The following is a 17,634-nucleotide window of genomic DNA, read 5'->3' as shown; positions in this document are numbered from 1 at the left end:
ATGGTACTTTCTGGTTTCAAACTGACTTCAGATTAATTATCTCATAAGCCTTTTATAAAAAGCAATTTGATGTAGGTGTAAAGGTAGTTCACCTTTACAGATGGGGAGCTTGGACCACCAGAGTTAGGGCCCTGGTCTTCAGAACTCAGGGTAGTATCTACAAACAAATGAACTTTTTAAAAAACGCTTTTTAAAAGCACACTGGGCTTTGTGTCCAGCAGTATGGCAGACTAGAGATTGGCTGATTCTCCCACCAAATGCTAGATTAAATATATAAAACATCTTATCAAACATATCAATAAGCTGACAAGAACATAAGAAACCCTCAAGGGCAAAAACTAGGTAAAAGCAAGAACCTAGACAGTAAATAATAACAATGCAAAATGAAACAAACAAACAAACAAAAGCTGGTTAGGGAAAAAATGTACCAAAAATAACCTATCATTTCCTTGTCTAGCAAAATGCTTACTTGTGGGCCAGTGCTTGTGTCGCATAAAAATTTGCTTTTGCAACTCCTGTACAAAGCAGAGTTGTCTTTAATATATCTTTCATGAGATCAGTTGCACACAACTCTGCATTTCACGCCCTTTTTCGATGTCAGAATAGGCAACTGAAAAAATCAGAGGGCTGAGAGAAAGGGCTGACAGAAGGGCTTAGACTCTAAAATGTATGATCCCCTACAAATGAGTCACTTTAACAAGCTACATATTTATAAGGAAATGTTTTGAGAATTGGCTTTGGATCCAGTTTATTTCACAGACACACAAATTGCCATCCATTAAACAAATATTTATTTACTGCTTCTCTATGCCAGGTACATAAATAATCTGCAGTAAGAGGGAAGAGAAGGAGAGATGAGACACAACGAGAAGACCTCCTAGCTTCCCCACAATGTTTCAGTCCCAGGTTCCGATCTATTCCTGAGTCTTCTTTCATCCCTGCCCATGGGTTCTGAAAACAATCCTTATATCCTTAAAATAATTCCCCCATTCTGCTTTGAATGGATTCCTGTTATTGGCCACCAGAAAATTTTCCTAAATAACATGTTTTCATGGAAAGATTGGTTTCTGTTGCAGTTAAAAACTCAAAATAACATTAACTTAAACAAAATAAAGTGTATCCCTCTCATGTAAGTGTAGTCAGTGCAGGGTTGATATGGTGGCTCTCTGATCATCATGGACACAGCCTCCTTCTATCTTGTGTCTTCACCATCCTGAAGATGCAGCTTCTACCATCAAGCAGGCTGCTCAAGCTCCAGCCATCACATCCTTATTCCAGGCAGCAGAAAGGTGATAGGGGCAGAAAAGAACATCCCTCTATTTTAAAACACTTGCAGAAGTTGTGTACATCCCTGCACTTACACCACATTGGTCAACACTTAACTATAAGTGATGTTGAAACATGTAGTCTCTATTGAGTGGCCACGTGTCCAGCTAGAAATCAATGGTTCTAATACTAAAGAAAAAGGGGAGAACAGATATTGGAAACAACCTGCAGTATCTGACTCATCATCTGATATCAGACTTAGGATGGGAGAAATGGTGATAGGGTAGAACGTACAAATAGAGCAAAGGCATTGTAAGGAAAACATGATGGTGAACAGTGCACCTGGGACAAGCATAGGTAGATAGATAAGCCTGGAAATATGTGGGAGCCAGATTGTGGAAGATTTAAATGCCAGACTGAAGAATATGGAATCGGTACAGTAGTCAGAAGAGAGTTCCTGAAAGATTTTGAGCTGGAGAGTGAAATGATCGAACCAATGCTTTAGGAAGAATAACATGGTGGCAATGCCTAGAATGTACTTGGGATGACAGGGGCACAGTGATTTTATTTGGGGAAGTACCCTCCTACCATGTTCAGTACATGTGACTCAAGTAGAACTGAATTCCCGCCACTTCAGGGGTAAGCATGTGACCCAGGCTTAACCAGTCAGAGAATCCTCCTGGTCTTTGTGATTAGTTCATGATAAGCAAATGACACAAGCATGGCTGTTAAAAATCAATTCTGGGACTTATGGGAAATTGTTGGGAAAAGTGAATCTCTCTTTCTATGAGGATTGCTGAGAAGATTAAATGTAAGCCTGAGGCTGCTGGCAGTGATCTTGCCACCCAATGGAGAACATGCCTGAGAATGGAACTAACAGGGAGAAGGCAGAACTGAGAGATAAGAAAACCAAGTGTGGGTCCTGAGGACATTATTTCACTTCCTGGATCAAGCTGTGACTGAAGCTGGAGACCCTGAACTTTTTAGTTATATGAGCCAGTAATTATCTCTTAGCTTAAGCCAATTTGTGTTGCGTTTTCTGCCACTTGTGAATGAATATACAGAAATAAAGGCAAGCATGATAATTCCAAGCCTTAAAAGCAGTACCATCTACCTTTGTCATACATAGTATTAAAAGATTTGGCTCTGATAAATTTTATCTGTTCCAAAAAATCAAATCTACATTCAAAGAGAGGATGTTTGATATAGTTGGGAATGTTTACAATTATGCTATGAAATCTCTAAAAGTACTTACAGAGTCATAAAATATTGGAGCTGGAGGAGACCTTTAAGTCATGTCACCTCATCACCTGTTTTCACAAATGAGGAAACTGAGACTCAGAAAGATGAGGTGATGTATTCAAAGTCACAGAGCTAATATGTGCTGGTCTTGAACCCAGGTCTTTGGAATACTAGTCTGTATATTATCATTGTATCATTCTGACACTTCAGAACAGGACATCTAAAAAATGCTTTCAAATACATTTAAAACACATGTAATACGACGCCAACAACTTCCCATGAAGCAACATTTGAAAGCCTGGGCGTGCCAGCAATATTCACCACATTCTTGTGACGATAGATGGTCTTTCTGCATAAGGTTGCTGTGACTCATGCCAGTATACAATTAAGAGAAACCAACCATGCTGTGTTGACCATTTATAACTGGACCTGTATAGTTACCTGAGCCAAAAGCAACCCTGTGTGTTTAGAATGGATATGAGGAAGGTCAACCTTCAACAACAGGGATCCACATCAGGGATCCTTCATTCTGTTGAATGAGATAAACCCAGTCAATTCCCTTCTCTTTGAAAATATGAATTTGAAAATAAATGTACACAGGGAGAGTGATTATTCAAACTCAACTGGTAATCCAAAGCAGAATAAAGTATATCCTTTAAAGTATATCCATAAAGTATATCCTTTATGAGGCCTATTAGTCATCCTCATTATAGGAATACTGGGAAGCCACATGACCTGTAATATCTAATAATCCTTATATCTTTGCAGTAATTCTTTTATGCCTTCATTCCCTTATTTACTGAGTGTCCCTTACATGCCAAATGCTAATTTAGATGCTGGGAATATGACAGAGAGTAAGACAATGTCTTGGCCTTTATGGCTCTTACATTCTAGTGCAGGAGACAGTCAATACAGGAATAGATATATAATAACATGTTAGGTAATGAGCCACGCTATGAAGAAAAATAAAGGAGGACTCATTAGTTCATGAGAACTTGGTCACATGGCCAAACATGGCTATAAGGAAGGCTGGGAAATGTAGTCTTTACATTGAAAGTCATCTGCCCAGGAAAAATGGAGAAATAGCAGTCTGCCACAAAGAATACTGGGGGGAGGAAGAGGGGCAAAGTTACATGGACTGTATCTAACACGTCCACAAATTAACAGATAATCCACCATATGGTTAAGTTGACCCTAAGGGAGTACTTGCCTGGTTGGTCACATAAACTATAGATAACTTGTATTTCTTGGGTCACTTTTGGGGAGTCTGAGACTTTCTACCTAGTAAACTATGCCTTATTTTGATGTTGCCATTCATCAATATTTATTGCATATAATTAGTGTGCTAAATACCACTCAATTGAATGGATCACATAGTATTTCTGAGGTAGGAAAAAAAAATGTTTCTCCATTCTCTAAAGAAAACATCCCTGCCTCAGTACTTCTCTAGCGCTACATATGTTATCTCAGCCAGTCTTATTTATAAAAACAATATCTTTTCTACTACATATACCAAGAGTTCTCATGCAAATGCCCTTGTAATTCAGTCAGTTAATACTATTGAGGGGCCTACAGAATGCGGTTGGTGAACCACCAGCATCAGAATCACCTGAGGTGTTTGTTTAGCCCAGGCCTATGAATCAGAATCTTTGAGGACTGGGCCTAATTACTGAAATTTTTAACAAACATCAGAAGCAATTCTTATAATGCTAAACTTTAAGAATCAACAGTGAAGGATATGAGGAAAGTAAAAGGATACAAAAAAGTCCCCAAACTACGATCTAGTTGAGATAATATAATATGTACATAAAACAGTGACTTTTAAAATGTATTATGGAGAAACTTCCAGAATTAAAATGGTGGAGTAAATATAGCATCTTCTACAAGTCCTTCTACTCTCAGAAATTACCCAGTAGCAAAGATAATGACACACAAAAATGCAAAATCCATTTTCACTGAAAACAGGAGACACCTGAAACCCTGAACTACAATATGTGCAGAGGTACAGTGAAGGACAGGAAGACTGATAAAAAATGTCGATGGCTACAGATCTCAGAAAACATCAGCAAAATACACTTCAACAATTGACTTAACTTAGGGGCAAACCCAAAAATCCTTCATCTGAAACAAGGGAATCAAGTATGTGTATTGGCAGCAATGCCTCCTCTCAATTTGATTTATTATGAAAGAGAAGGTGGTAAGGCACAGTTGGAAGAGGAATCATTCAGACATGCCGTATATGCAGGAAGCGATCTGTTGCTGAGGCAAGATGGAAAAGATGGACTCTGCAATGTGAGCAGCCCTGCAACCACCAGTTTCTCTTAGAAGTAGAAGCTAAAGGAACTCATCCACATAAACTTTGTGTCATGAGGAGAATTCCTATTGGGCTGGAACATGGTTGGGGAGGCCCCTCCTCAGCATAAATCTTTGGTAAGTTGCATATTTTGAAAAACTTTTCCTTCAAAGATGAGTAGTCAATCAAAAAGGAACCAGCATACAAAGATACCATAAGAAAAAAAGAAGAGAATAGGAAAAAAATGGCAATTAAAATTCTCATTAAAAAATGTTGCCATTAAGCAAAAGAAAATTTTAACCAAACGTACAGCCATAAATTTTAAAAGTTAAGGGTGCAACTTGGAAGAGGATCTTTGAAATGAATTTCTGCTGTTTATGAGCTACCCATTCTATGGTATTTTGTTATAGCAACCCGAATGGGTTAAGACAGCAGGGTTATTTGTGGTGGCAGGGAGTTGGAAGCACTCTGGTAACTATCACCAGGAGAGCGAATAAGTAAAAAGTAGTAAATGCACATCATGGAGTTTTATGCCACATTAGAAGCAACTGATTAGAGGGCCACAAAGCAACATGGATGGATCTTAAAAACATAATGCTAAGTGAAAAAAAAGATATATGATCATTACCATGTATGTTCATTAAAAAAGTATATACATAAAAACAATACACATTTAACATAAACACATTGAAAGATGCACATTTAACATATGTGAATGATTGCCTATGGGGGTATAGGAATATGAATAAAAAGGAAGAAATAAATAAGACTGAACTTGCATGAGTCAACTGTTAATGTGGCAAGCACTGACAATTATGATTAACTCAACTTTCCTAACTCTCTTCACTTGAAATTTTTAAAAATGAAGCAAAACCACAAAAGGAATTCAAATATGAATTGAAAGAAGTGGGCGGAAACAAAATTAAACTATCTCAAAAATGAAGGCAGACTTAGAAATAGCACAAAGGAGAATAAACACTTATTAAGGAAAACAACAAAAACAAAATAAAATATTTTTAAAGAGTCATGGAATACCATATTGAGAAAAGCAAGTAAAATGAAATGGAAATAAACAGTTTTAAAGAATTAGAAAGAAAATTATGTAAATGTTAGAGAGACAAAAGAAATTCAATATATGCATAATTAAGAAAGAAAACCAAGAAAATAATCTAGATATTGAGACAGAAAAAAAAGCTTACATAAATATTTTGAGTGACTTTCCAGAAATATAAGAAGACCTAAATCTATAGATAGAAGGGGCATATAGTATCCCAAAGAAAAAAATGGCACAGAATAGTCAAACTAGACATAATCTAGTAAAGTTAATGGATTTCAAAGCTAATGAAAATCTTTTGGATAGCTAGTTAAAAATGATCAAGATCTCTATAAGGTGGGAAAAAAATCAAAATCTGAACCAAAGGATTTTATATCCAAGAATTTGATACTGGAGAAAATTGTTCAAGTATAAATGTAATAGACAACATTTTTGAAAATGCAAGCAATATGGTTTTCCTGGGCCCTTCTATAGGACATTAGTAGAGGATGAAATTTAGCCAACCATGAATTTAGAAAAAAATTTTAAAAGCTGGCAGTGATCCTCAAATCCATTTATCTGCAGAATTAAGTCTAAAGCAAATGTGAGAATTATGGTCAGAGAAGAGAGAGTAAATTTTTAAAAATCCTGACAATGTAGCAATGAAACAACCAACAGAAGATGAAAGAGAAAAGAAATAAGGTAAACATTACAAAAAAATGTATAGTTAGTCAATGGGGAGGGGAGGAACAGGAAATATACTGCTCTCTGCTTTGAATAATATCTAAAAATAGTAATAGTTATAAAGTTATTAAGCTATCCACTAGAGCAAAAATACATGCCTTTCAAGTTCAAGAAACATGCATATACAGAGAATATACTGGCCATATACTGACAAAAAATTAAATGAGTTATATAAAACAAAATCATAACAAAAAATGACAAGTAGACTAAAATAAAACATAATTTTTATTTCGATAAATATAAAAAGATTAAATTTACCAATGAATTGAAAACTTTTCTCAGATGGAATATCAAACCAAGCCCCAGCTATGTGCTATATACGTAAGATAATGAAAACAAAGTGATTTAAAACAAAAATAAAATAGACAAAGGGATACCAAGCAAATGAAGCCAAGATCAAAATTATATCTCAAACAAAGCTTAATTCAGGGAAAAAGCAATAAATGAGACAAAGACAAAGATTATTTATTTATAACAATAAAGTGTAAGCTGAAAAATTAAGATGTCACACGTAGGAACACACATGCACCAAATAACATAGCATTCAAATTCATAAAGCAAGAATTACAGGAAATTCAAGAAGAAATCCACAGACACCATGACTAATCACATCATAAAAAATAACAAAATAAGTAAGGATAGAGAAGACCTAAGTAACATAATTAATATGGTAGGTTATATACATACATATATCTGTATGTATTTATATACATTTATATAAAGGTATAAATATATATATATGCAAATAATAATATATCTTCTCTTCATTTACCCAGGGACTAGTCACAAAAATTGACTATGTATCAAAATGGGCTTCAAACAGGCCTGGGGATTTTGTGTCTCAGCCCCCTTTTAGTACAACTGGCTTCTCTTTTATTTCCTTTACATATTGAACTTCCAGATGTATTAAACAAAAAAAAGTTTGAAAACCACTGTGACACACACACACACACACACACACACACTTAAACAACAATGTAAAAATATTTATTTTATTTTAAATTTAAAATGTACGGTCCACGTGCCAAATGTATGGACTGGGATGCTATAAAGTAGGTGACCTAACTGACCCTGATTAGCTAGAACACAGACCTTTTCAAGGGCTGTCTCTGCCACTAAGGAATTTGAGAAGTCTGGTATAAACATGGATGTCTTTTATAGGTGGGGTACCTGTAAATGAAAGAGGGGGTAGGGATGCTTCGATACTAATTCAAGACAACGGAGAAGTCTGATGCTCCTTGCATCATTCATCAGGCAAATTTGTGACTTGAGCTATACAAGAAAAATTCTTTTCCTGGTGTAAAAAAGGAAGTTGCCATGGTTGTCAATATGTTTTGTGCCTGTGTTCTTAACCATCACCAGACTGGACAAAGACAAAGCAGTGTGTACAGTTTGGGTTTATTTTAATGAAATCAGAAGGCTAGGTTATGGGAACTTGTTAAGGAGTTGTTTTCAGGTCAAGGACTTTGGTGAATGAAAGGGCTCTCAGAGGCCCAACTTGCTCAACATGTAGGGACCCAAGAGATTGTGCTTTCTTTCTGGTCTGATGAAACATCTGAATATGCTGAGCTTGAAACCACAGGGGAAAGGAAGGGCTTTTGTTTCAGGAAGTGAAGATCTCTGGCTCAAACCAGCCATGCAAATTGAGCTCATGGCAACTTCTCTGAGCTTAATGGAATTATAGATTTGAGGAGCTGCTGTACTATTTTGGTAGAAATAAAGTCCAAATTTCAGAAGACGCATATTTTGATGAATATGAACCATACTTTAAGTTTCTGCAGCTGCTTTTGATGTGCAAACCTCAAGATGTGTTTGGATTACCAAGCATGTCTCCTATCTGTGCAGCTTGGTTATAAAAGGAATTTAATTTCACAGACCCAAAAGGAAACTGTGTTATCAAAAAAGGCACAATTAGAATTTGAGAAGTGGCATATGAATCACAAAATTGTCCTAAATTTCTGTCCACATGGCTTCCTTTCATGAAACTGCTGAAATCCAGGCTGAAAGCAACTATCAGTAACGCAAATTTGGAGTAGAAATTCAGGATACACTTTTTGAATACAGTCCAGACATCTGAGGAATTGTTCAGCTGCATACATAACAGTATTGTCACTAACATAATCAAAATTAATCAACGAGTTTTTGCTTTAGGTAAATATCTTTCAGGACCAGAAATACTCTGACATCATTCCCATGTGAGATAAATGTTGCCAGACAGGCAGACACTTTTGGCTGCAAGGAATGGGCATCTGTCACCAATTGCTTGAGCCAGCAATGCCAGTTCAAGGCCCAGATGACTCAGATAATTATAGAATCTGACCTTGAGGCAATGATGTGGGAGCAGTGTAGGAAATATCTGAGTATTGCTTACCATAATACTTTATAAAGAGTAAATGAACAATACAAACTCTTAATTAGTCTGTCTCTTGGGGGTCTTGAAACTTCCAGCATATTGTGATTATGAGGCTTTGAGTAAGGCCTAGCCAAAAGTTGTGAGTCATCCCTAGTTTTAGTAGGCTACATGTGCATTTTTATTAATAGTGACTAAATAATTTTGAAGGACTCTTTTTTTTTTTTTGAAGGACTCTTTTTATATTATCCTAAAAAATTGATAATTTTGAATGTTATCAGGAGAGAATTCAGGCCACGCTCATATGAGTTCCTCATTATCCATAAAATATGAACATCACTATTCCAAAGAAATAAAGAGGACGTCTGGTGAGAACCTACACAGATACACAAAAAACAAAAAGGAAGTTACTCAAGCATATTGCAAAAGAAAATCATCAATTCACAAGGGGAGAAACAAAAAGAAGAAATGAACAGAGATGAACTACAAAAACAACCAGAAAACAAGTAATAAAATGGCAATTAGTACATAACTATCAATAATTACTTTAAATGTCAATGGACTAATTGGTCCAATCAAAAGACATAGGATGGCTGATTGGATAAAAAAAGACCCATCTTTATGCTGCCTACAAGATACTCACTTCAGACTTAAAGACACACACAGACTGAAAGTGAAAGGATGGGGAAAGATATTTCACACAAATGGAAACAACAAGAAAGCAGAGGTAGCAATACTCATATCAGACAAAATAGACTTTAAAACAAAGACTATACCAAAAGACAAAGAAGGGCATTACATAATGATAAAGGCATCAATAAAAGAAGAGGTGTATTACACTCATTAACATATATGCACCAAATACAGGAGCACCTAAATATATAAAGCAAATATTAACAGACATAAAGGGAGAAGCTGACAATAATAGGAGGGGACTTTAACACCCCACTTACATCAATGGATATATCATCCAGGCAGAAATTCAATAAGGCAACAGTGGTATTATATTAAATGACACAATAGACCAGTTAAACTTAGTGGATATCTACAGGACATTGCATCCAAAACCAGTAGAATACACATTCCTTTCAGGTACACCTGGAACATTCTCCATGAGGCATCACATACTAGGTCACAAAACAAGTCACAACAAATTTAAAAGCATAGAAATTATATAAGGCATTTTTTCACAACAGTATAAAACTAAATCAATTGCAGAAAGAAAAATGGGAAAAGCACAAACATGTGGAAACTAAACAACACGCTACTAAAACCCAGTGGGTCAATGAAAAAGCAAAGAGGAGATCGGAAAATACCTTGAGACGAATGAAAATGGAAACACAACTTTCCAAAATCTGTGGACTGCAGTAAAAGCAGTTCTAAGAGGGAAGTTTATGGCAATACAGGCCTTCCTCAAGAAACAAGAAAAATCTCAAATAAATAACTTAAACTACCACCTAAAGGAATTAGAAAAAGAAGAATTAACAAAGCCCAAAGTCTGCAGATGGAAGGAAATCATAAACATTAGAGAGGAAATAAATAAAATAGAGACCAAAATACAATAGAAAAGATCCATGAAACCAAGAGCTGGTTTTTTAAAAAGATAAACAAAATTGATAAACCTTTAGCTGGGCTTACCAAGAAGAAAAGAGAGAGGACCTGCATAAACAGAACAAGAAATGAAAGAGGAGAAGTAACAACTAATACACAGAGATACAAAAAAATCATAAGAGAGCAGAGGTGCTACTATGGTTTCCAGTGGGGTCGGCATGACCGCTGCAAGGCTCGGCAAATGAAGCTCCCGAAATTCCAGACAATGTGGGAGATTGGCTTCAGGGCGTCTACCACTTCGCCACCAATAGGAATGACTTCCGGAGGAACTTGATCCTCAATTTGGGACTCTTTGCTGCCGGAGTTTGGCTGGCCAGGAATTTGAGTGACATTGACCTCAGCCTGGGGTGTAGCCATAAAGACACATGGAACTCTTGTGCTGTACTCAAACCTTCCAAAAACGAAGCCTCCAATCTGTGATCATCACAAGACTTGCCCTGATGGCAGCTGAAATTTGATTCAGATGGGCACCTTCCCTTCCCTGCCTGATTTCCTTTTCTTTGCTGAGTCCACTCAGAACACCCTTCTCTGGTCAACAGACAGGCTTCAGCTAAAGTGTTGTCCTCTGTCCTGTAACGTTCTGTACATAATTCCTAAGTTTCTGCAGAGGGTAGTCTTTGCTCTTGTCCTGAGGCATAATCTAATGGTATTTTAACAAATAAGGTCTGTACACAAAGAAAAAAATCACAAGAGAATACTATGTACAGTTAACAAATTGAGCAACTTAGAAGAAATGGACAAATTTCTAGAAACATACAAAGTGCCATGACTGAATCAAGAAGAAACAGACAATTTGAACAGACCAATCACTAGTAGTGAAATTGAATTTGTAATTAAAGAAAAAAACAAACAAACAAACTCCTAGCAAACAAAATTTCAGGACTGAACAGTTTCACAGGGGAATTCTACCAAGCATATAAAAAAGAGCTAATACATATCTTTCTCAAACTATCGCAAAAAACTGAAGAGGATGGAACTCCAAAATTCATTCTACAAGACTACTATTACCCTGATACCAAAGCCAGACAAAGACACTACAAAAAAAGAAAATTACAGACCAATATCTTCTATGAATATAGATGCAAAAATCCTCAACAAAATATTAGCAGATCAAATCCAACAATATATAAAAAGGATCATACACCATGAATTATTCCAGGGATGCAAGGGTGGTTCAATATTTGTAAACCAATCAATGTGATACACCACATTAACAAAAGGAAGTATAAAAATCACATGATCATCTCAATAGATACAGAAGAAGCATTTGACAAAATTCAACACCAATTAATTATAAAAATTCTCATCAAAATTGGTATAGAGGGGGCTTCCCTGGTGGCGCAGTGGTTGAGAATCTGCCTGCCAATGCAGGGGACACAGGTTCGAGCCCTGGTCTGGGAAGATCCCACATACCATGGAGCAACTGGGCCCGTGAGCCACAATTACTGAGCCTGCGCATCTAGAGTCTGTGCTCCGCAACAAGAGAGGCTGCAATAGTGAGAGGCCCACGCACCACGATGAAGAGTGGCCCCCACTTGCCGCAGCTAGGGAAAGCCCTAGCACAGAAACGAAGACCCAACACAGCCATAAATAAATAAATAAATAAACCCAAGTTAAAAAAAAAAAAAAATTGGTATAGAGGGAACATATCTCAACATAACAAAGGCCACTTACAACAAACCCACAGCTTACCTCATAGTCAGCGGTGAAAAGTTGACAGTCTTCCTCTAAATTCAGGAAGAAGACAAGGATGCCCATTCTCACCACTTCTATTTAACATAGCATTGGAAGTCCTAGCCATAGCAATCTGACAAGAGAAAGAAATAAAAGGTATCCAAATTGGAAGGGAAGAAGTAAAACTGTCACTATTTGCAGATAACATGATACTACACATAGAAAACCCTAAAGTCTCCACCAAATAACTATTAGAACTAATAAATTAATTCATTAAAGTTGTAGGATACAATATTAGCATACAGAAATCTATTGTTTTTGTATACACAAGAAATTAACTAACAGAAAGAGAAAGCAAAAAAATTCCCATTTAAAATCACATCAAAAAGAATAAAATACCTAGGAATAAACTTAACCAAGGAGGTGTAAGACCTATACTCTGAAAACTATAAAACCTGATGTACAAAATTGAAGAGGATACAAAGAAATGGAAAGACACCCCACGCTCTTGGATTTGAAGAATTAATATTAAAATGGCCATACCACCCAAAGAAATTTATAGATTTAATGCAATCCCTATCAAAATACCCATGACATTGTTCACAGAACTAGAACAAATAATCCTAATGTTTATATAGAACTACAAAAGAGCCTGAATTGCCAAAGAAATCTTGAGAAAAAAAAGAACAAAGCTGGAGGTATCACCCTTCCTGACTTCAGACTATACTACAAAGCCACTGTAATCCTGACAGCATGGTGCTGGCACAAAAACAGACACATAGATCAATGGAACAAAATAGAGGGCCCAGAAATAAACCCATTCACTAAGGTCAATTAATATAACAAAGAGGACAAGAATATACAATGGAGAAAAGACAGTCTCTTCAATAGATGGTGCTGGACAACTACGTGTAAAAGAATGAGATTAGAACATTTTGTCACACAATATACAAAAATAAACTAGAAATGGATTAAAGACCTAAATGTAAGACCCAAATGTAAGACCCCAAACCATAAAACTCCTAGAAGAACACTCTTTGACATAAATGATAGCCATACTTTTTGGATCTGTTACCTAAGGCAAAAAATAAATAAAAGCAAAAAATAAATAAAAGCAAAAATAAACAAATAGGACCTAATTAAACTTAAAAGCTTTTGTGCAGCAAAGGAAACCATCAACAAAATGAAAAGACAACCTATTGAATGGGAGAAAATATTTGCAAATTCTATGACCAACAAGGGGTTAATATCCAAAATATATAAACAGCTCATACAACTCAATATAAAAAAAAAACCCTATTAGAAATTGGGCAAAAGACTTGAATAGACATATTACAAAGGAGACATACAGAGGCTAACAGGCACGCGGAAAGATGTTCAACATCACTAACTGTTAGAGAAATACAAATTAAAACAACAATGAGATATCACCTCACACCTGTAAGAATGGCTATCGTCAAAAAGTCTACAAATAACAAATGTTGGCAAGGATGTGGAGAAAAGGGAACCCTTGTACACTGTTGGTAGGAATGTAAATTGGTGAAGCCGCTCTGGAAAACAGAATGGAGGTTCCTCAAAAAACTAAAAATAGAACTACCATATGATACAGCAACTCTACTCCTGAGTATATATCTGTAAAAAAATAAAAACACTAATTTGAAAAGATACAAGCACTCGTGTGTTCATAGAAGCGCTATTTACAATAGCCAAGATATGGAAGCAACTCAAGTGTCCATCAATGGATGAATGGATAAAGAAGATGTGTTACATATATACAATGGAATATTACTCAGCCATAAAAAAGAATGAAAATCTGCCATCCGCAGCAATGTGGATGGACCTAGAGAATATTATGTTTAGTGAAATAAGTCAGACAGAGAAAGTGATATCACTTATACATGTAATCTAAAAAATAATACAAATGAATGTATATAGCAAAACGGAAGCAGACTCACAGATATAGAAAACAAAACTAGTGGTTACCAGTGGGGAGAGGGAAGTGGGGGAGGAGCATGTAGGGGTATGGGATTAAGAGAAACAAACTATGTATAAAATAGATAAGCAACAAGGATATATTGTACCGCACAGGGAATTATAGCCATTATTTTGTAATAACCTTTAAAGCACTATCATCTATAAAAATACTGTATCAGTATGCTGTATATCAGAAACTAACATAATATTCTATTATATTAAGTCAACTATACATCAATAAAAAGGTAATAAAAAATATTTTAAAATAATAATAATTTTGTCTTTCCTATTTGGTCTGATCAGTATTTTACATAGTTTCAGGTAGATTTTGATTTTGATTTTACAGCAGGTCTATGTTATTAAGCTTCTCCGAGAAAGAAATCAAAAGAGCCCAAGAATAAAGAATATTTCATATTCTATGACACAATAAAATCTACTGTTTAAAGGTGTTAGCTGACTCTTAAAGTGATGTGTTTATTAAAGTCAAGAAAATTGAAGATTTCAGAAATGCCATAGTTAACCATTTAAGGGAAAGTGGGGGAAGGGTACCAGAGAGATCAGAGGCTGTAGCAGGGCACTGGACAGTGAAGAGGACAAGCTGTCCTAGAAAAGAGGAAAAGCAGATGGAGTCCCTGTTGCTTCCCATAAGGGGTCCTTACCTTCAAAACTGTCAAGATGTCAAAGCACTTACAAGATAAAAAATATATATGTAAGGTAAAACGGTTTTCCTCTAAAACATACCTAAAACCCAAGGTGTTTTCTGATGTAGGAGATATGTAAAATTTCCCGTGAGGTGGTGTTTTTCTTATCAATGAACACTTCAAGCCCAATGTTAGGGAATGCACAGTATCCTCCCCATGTTATCACCCCTAGGCTATTGCCTGACTAGTTATATCTGCCTAAATAATAGAGGTAGGGAAACCCAGGCTGGGCAAAGTCAGAATGCGTAGAATTTCATTTCTGTATTTATTCAAGACATTTGTTCAGTGACAAGATAACTCAAATGGAAAGGCTTTGGGCATATGCAAAAATGGAAAGTAATCTCCGCTCAGGGCTAGGAGTCACCTGTAGAGTAGCATGCCTTATCAGTGTTGTAGGACCTCCATTTGAATACCCAGCAGATCCCAGTCAGGGGCATAAGCCCAGAACTGCCAGACCCTGTGCAAAACGCAATGGGACATAATTAATGCAGCCACAAGGATCAGATCAGTAAAGCTCCAGACAAGTGTGGAGACTGATTTTAAATAAGATCTTTCTTTTCAAATTATTTTTAACACTTTAGATTTGTCCTCCAGAAAGACTGTACATGTTCCTTAAAGATAATTACTATCATGTGGGAAACTGGGGACAGCTTGAATGTCCCTCATAAGGAAATGGCAAAATAAATTACGGCATATCCATTCTCTGGAATCTTAGGCATTTGTTTAAAAGAATGAGTTTTGTCTCAAAATCCTGGCAGGGAAAAATGGCTATTTTTTTTTTTAACAAAACAAATACCGGAACAATGTGTATATGATTCCATTTTTACAGATTTTCCATTTTGCAACATTTCCATTTTGCAAAGCAAGTTACTGGATGCAATCTTTGTGCACCTTCTCAGACTTCCTCTACTGCCTCTTTATTTCTGAAGGGAACCCCAACACCCTTATTGCACCCTGACCACAATCATTGCCTTTGCTGAGCTCCCTGAGATGGCTGGAGTTCAAGTTGGAACTTTGGGCCTGCATAGCCCTTGCTTCCAACACACTGAGTCCTATCAACATCAAGTCATCACTTGAAATGCCACACTGTGAAGCATGGGAATTGGCTTCCTGGGTGGCTGCCAAGGGTTGAAAATATGGAGAGTTACCCCGCTATGAGGTGAAACTTGGCCAATTGGAAGTGAAAGGCAGGAGGCATTTGAGCAGAAAAATTCCCTCCCCTTCCTCTCTGCAGTGGACCACTCTGAAGTGTGATTTCTTCTTGCAGCCCTTCCAGACACACCTGCTGCTCACCTGCCATGTCTCTACCAGGCCTATTGTGAAATGTGGCCAGAGCAGTGACACATCACATCACATTGCTTTGCATCTTTCTTACCTCACTTCCACTGTTTCCTCACCCTCACCATCTTCAGCTTGCATTTCCCAAGTAAAGAGGCCACATGTTAATCCTTGCCTCTGCTTCTCCAGTCTAGAGGACCCAAGCCTAAACCACGAGCAAACTAGATATTGAGGCTCTATATACATTTGTAGTGAATGTATTACACATGCGTAGACCTAACTCTTTGCTTGTAAATGCATAGAAATGTGAGAAGGATACACCTCAGACCTTAAACAGTAGTTCGCCTTTGCTTACATTTTTTAATAAATATGTATTACCTTTATGTATTAATCTAAACAGTAAGTGAATACCATAAGATCATGCCATATTAACAAGCCTAGCATATGCTCCCCTGCTTTACTCCTTTGCAGGCAATAAATCATTGTATTTCTCAGGCAAAATCAGTCTATAATATTCTTAAAAATTTTAATCTGTGTGACAGTTGATCACACCCTCCCCCCACTCACACACTCACACACAGCCACCCCCGACACACACAAATACACACACTTCCTCCCTGCTGGCAGACTCCAGTTCTATTTGTATTCACTCTTCCAGTTGTTTCCCTTGTCACCTTGGGAGCATGAGGGACAAGCCAAAATAAGTCCAGAAAAGCAGATCAGAGCCATGATATCATGAAGGTCATGTATTAAGCAACAATGAAGACTCCCACCCCCAAAATTCTTGGTTTGTGAGATAATAAATGTGCTCAGTGTTTAAGACACTTTAAATTGGATATTCTGTTAGTTGCCTTCAAACCATCCTGGGGTGACTGTTTATATGTATATGTATGTGCATGTGTGTATATCTGACTTTATATACATAATGATATGTAATATACTATATATATTACCGTGAGATACAGGGTATCATGAGAGGTTATATTTGTCTTATTTACCTTCATGTCCTCAGCTCCTAACATGGCACCTACACATTGTAGGAGGTCAACAAACATTTCTTGAATTGAACTGACAAACTCCATTCACCTCAATCTGTAATTTACATATTATACATCCAGTGGGAGGTTATAAAATAAGAGAGAAGGTAAGGTACACACAAGAAAATCCAAATCACTTCTCATCCAAAAAGCTTAAGGCTCTCAGTAAAGTGAACAATAATCATCAAGCTGCATTATTTAAATCATATCACATTGCACTGTCTAAAGGATGGCAGCAAACCGCAGTGAAAATTAAAAGATCAGACTCCTGTTTTCATATTATTTCTAGATATAACCAATTAAAAACAATTTTTAAAAGAATTCTGGTTTTGCTAGAGTAATCATAGTAAATACTTGAAAAGAAGAGTATAAATAAGATATTAAGACAAAGGAAATGGACGAGTCACCAACAAAGACTTCAGGTGGGTGGT

General features: G+C 36.5%; 2 protein-coding genes across 2 annotated transcripts in view; one reads left to right on the top strand and one right to left on the bottom strand.

Moving 5' to 3' along the window:
• RAB3IP (RAB3A interacting protein) overlaps positions 1-12,332 on the bottom strand; it is a 63,346-nt gene extending 51,014 nt beyond the window's left edge. Inside the window, exon 1 of the mRNA XM_059936478.1 lies at positions 12,232-12,332. Within this exon, the coding sequence (XP_059792461.1) occupies positions 12,232-12,236 (5 nt within the window). The 5' untranslated portion in view covers positions 12,237-12,332. The remainder of the gene's footprint in view (positions 1-12,231) is intronic.
• On the top strand, positions 10,702-10,959 carry LOC132372793 (mitochondrial import receptor subunit TOM6 homolog; the record flags this gene model as incomplete). The annotated part of the gene is made up of 1 exon (XM_059934920.1): positions 10,702-10,959. A coding segment is annotated over one exon (258 nt), but the record flags the coding sequence as incomplete, so codon positions are not given.
• Positions 12,333-17,634: the final 5,302 nt, after the last annotated feature.

This window comes from Balaenoptera ricei, chromosome 10 (assembly GCF_028023285.1).
Source record: "Balaenoptera ricei isolate mBalRic1 chromosome 10, mBalRic1.hap2, whole genome shotgun sequence".
NCBI lineage: Eukaryota > Metazoa > Chordata > Mammalia > Artiodactyla > Balaenopteridae > Balaenoptera > Balaenoptera ricei.
Note: the sequence above shows the minus strand (reverse complement) of the source record. Positions and strands in the feature narration are given on the sequence as shown.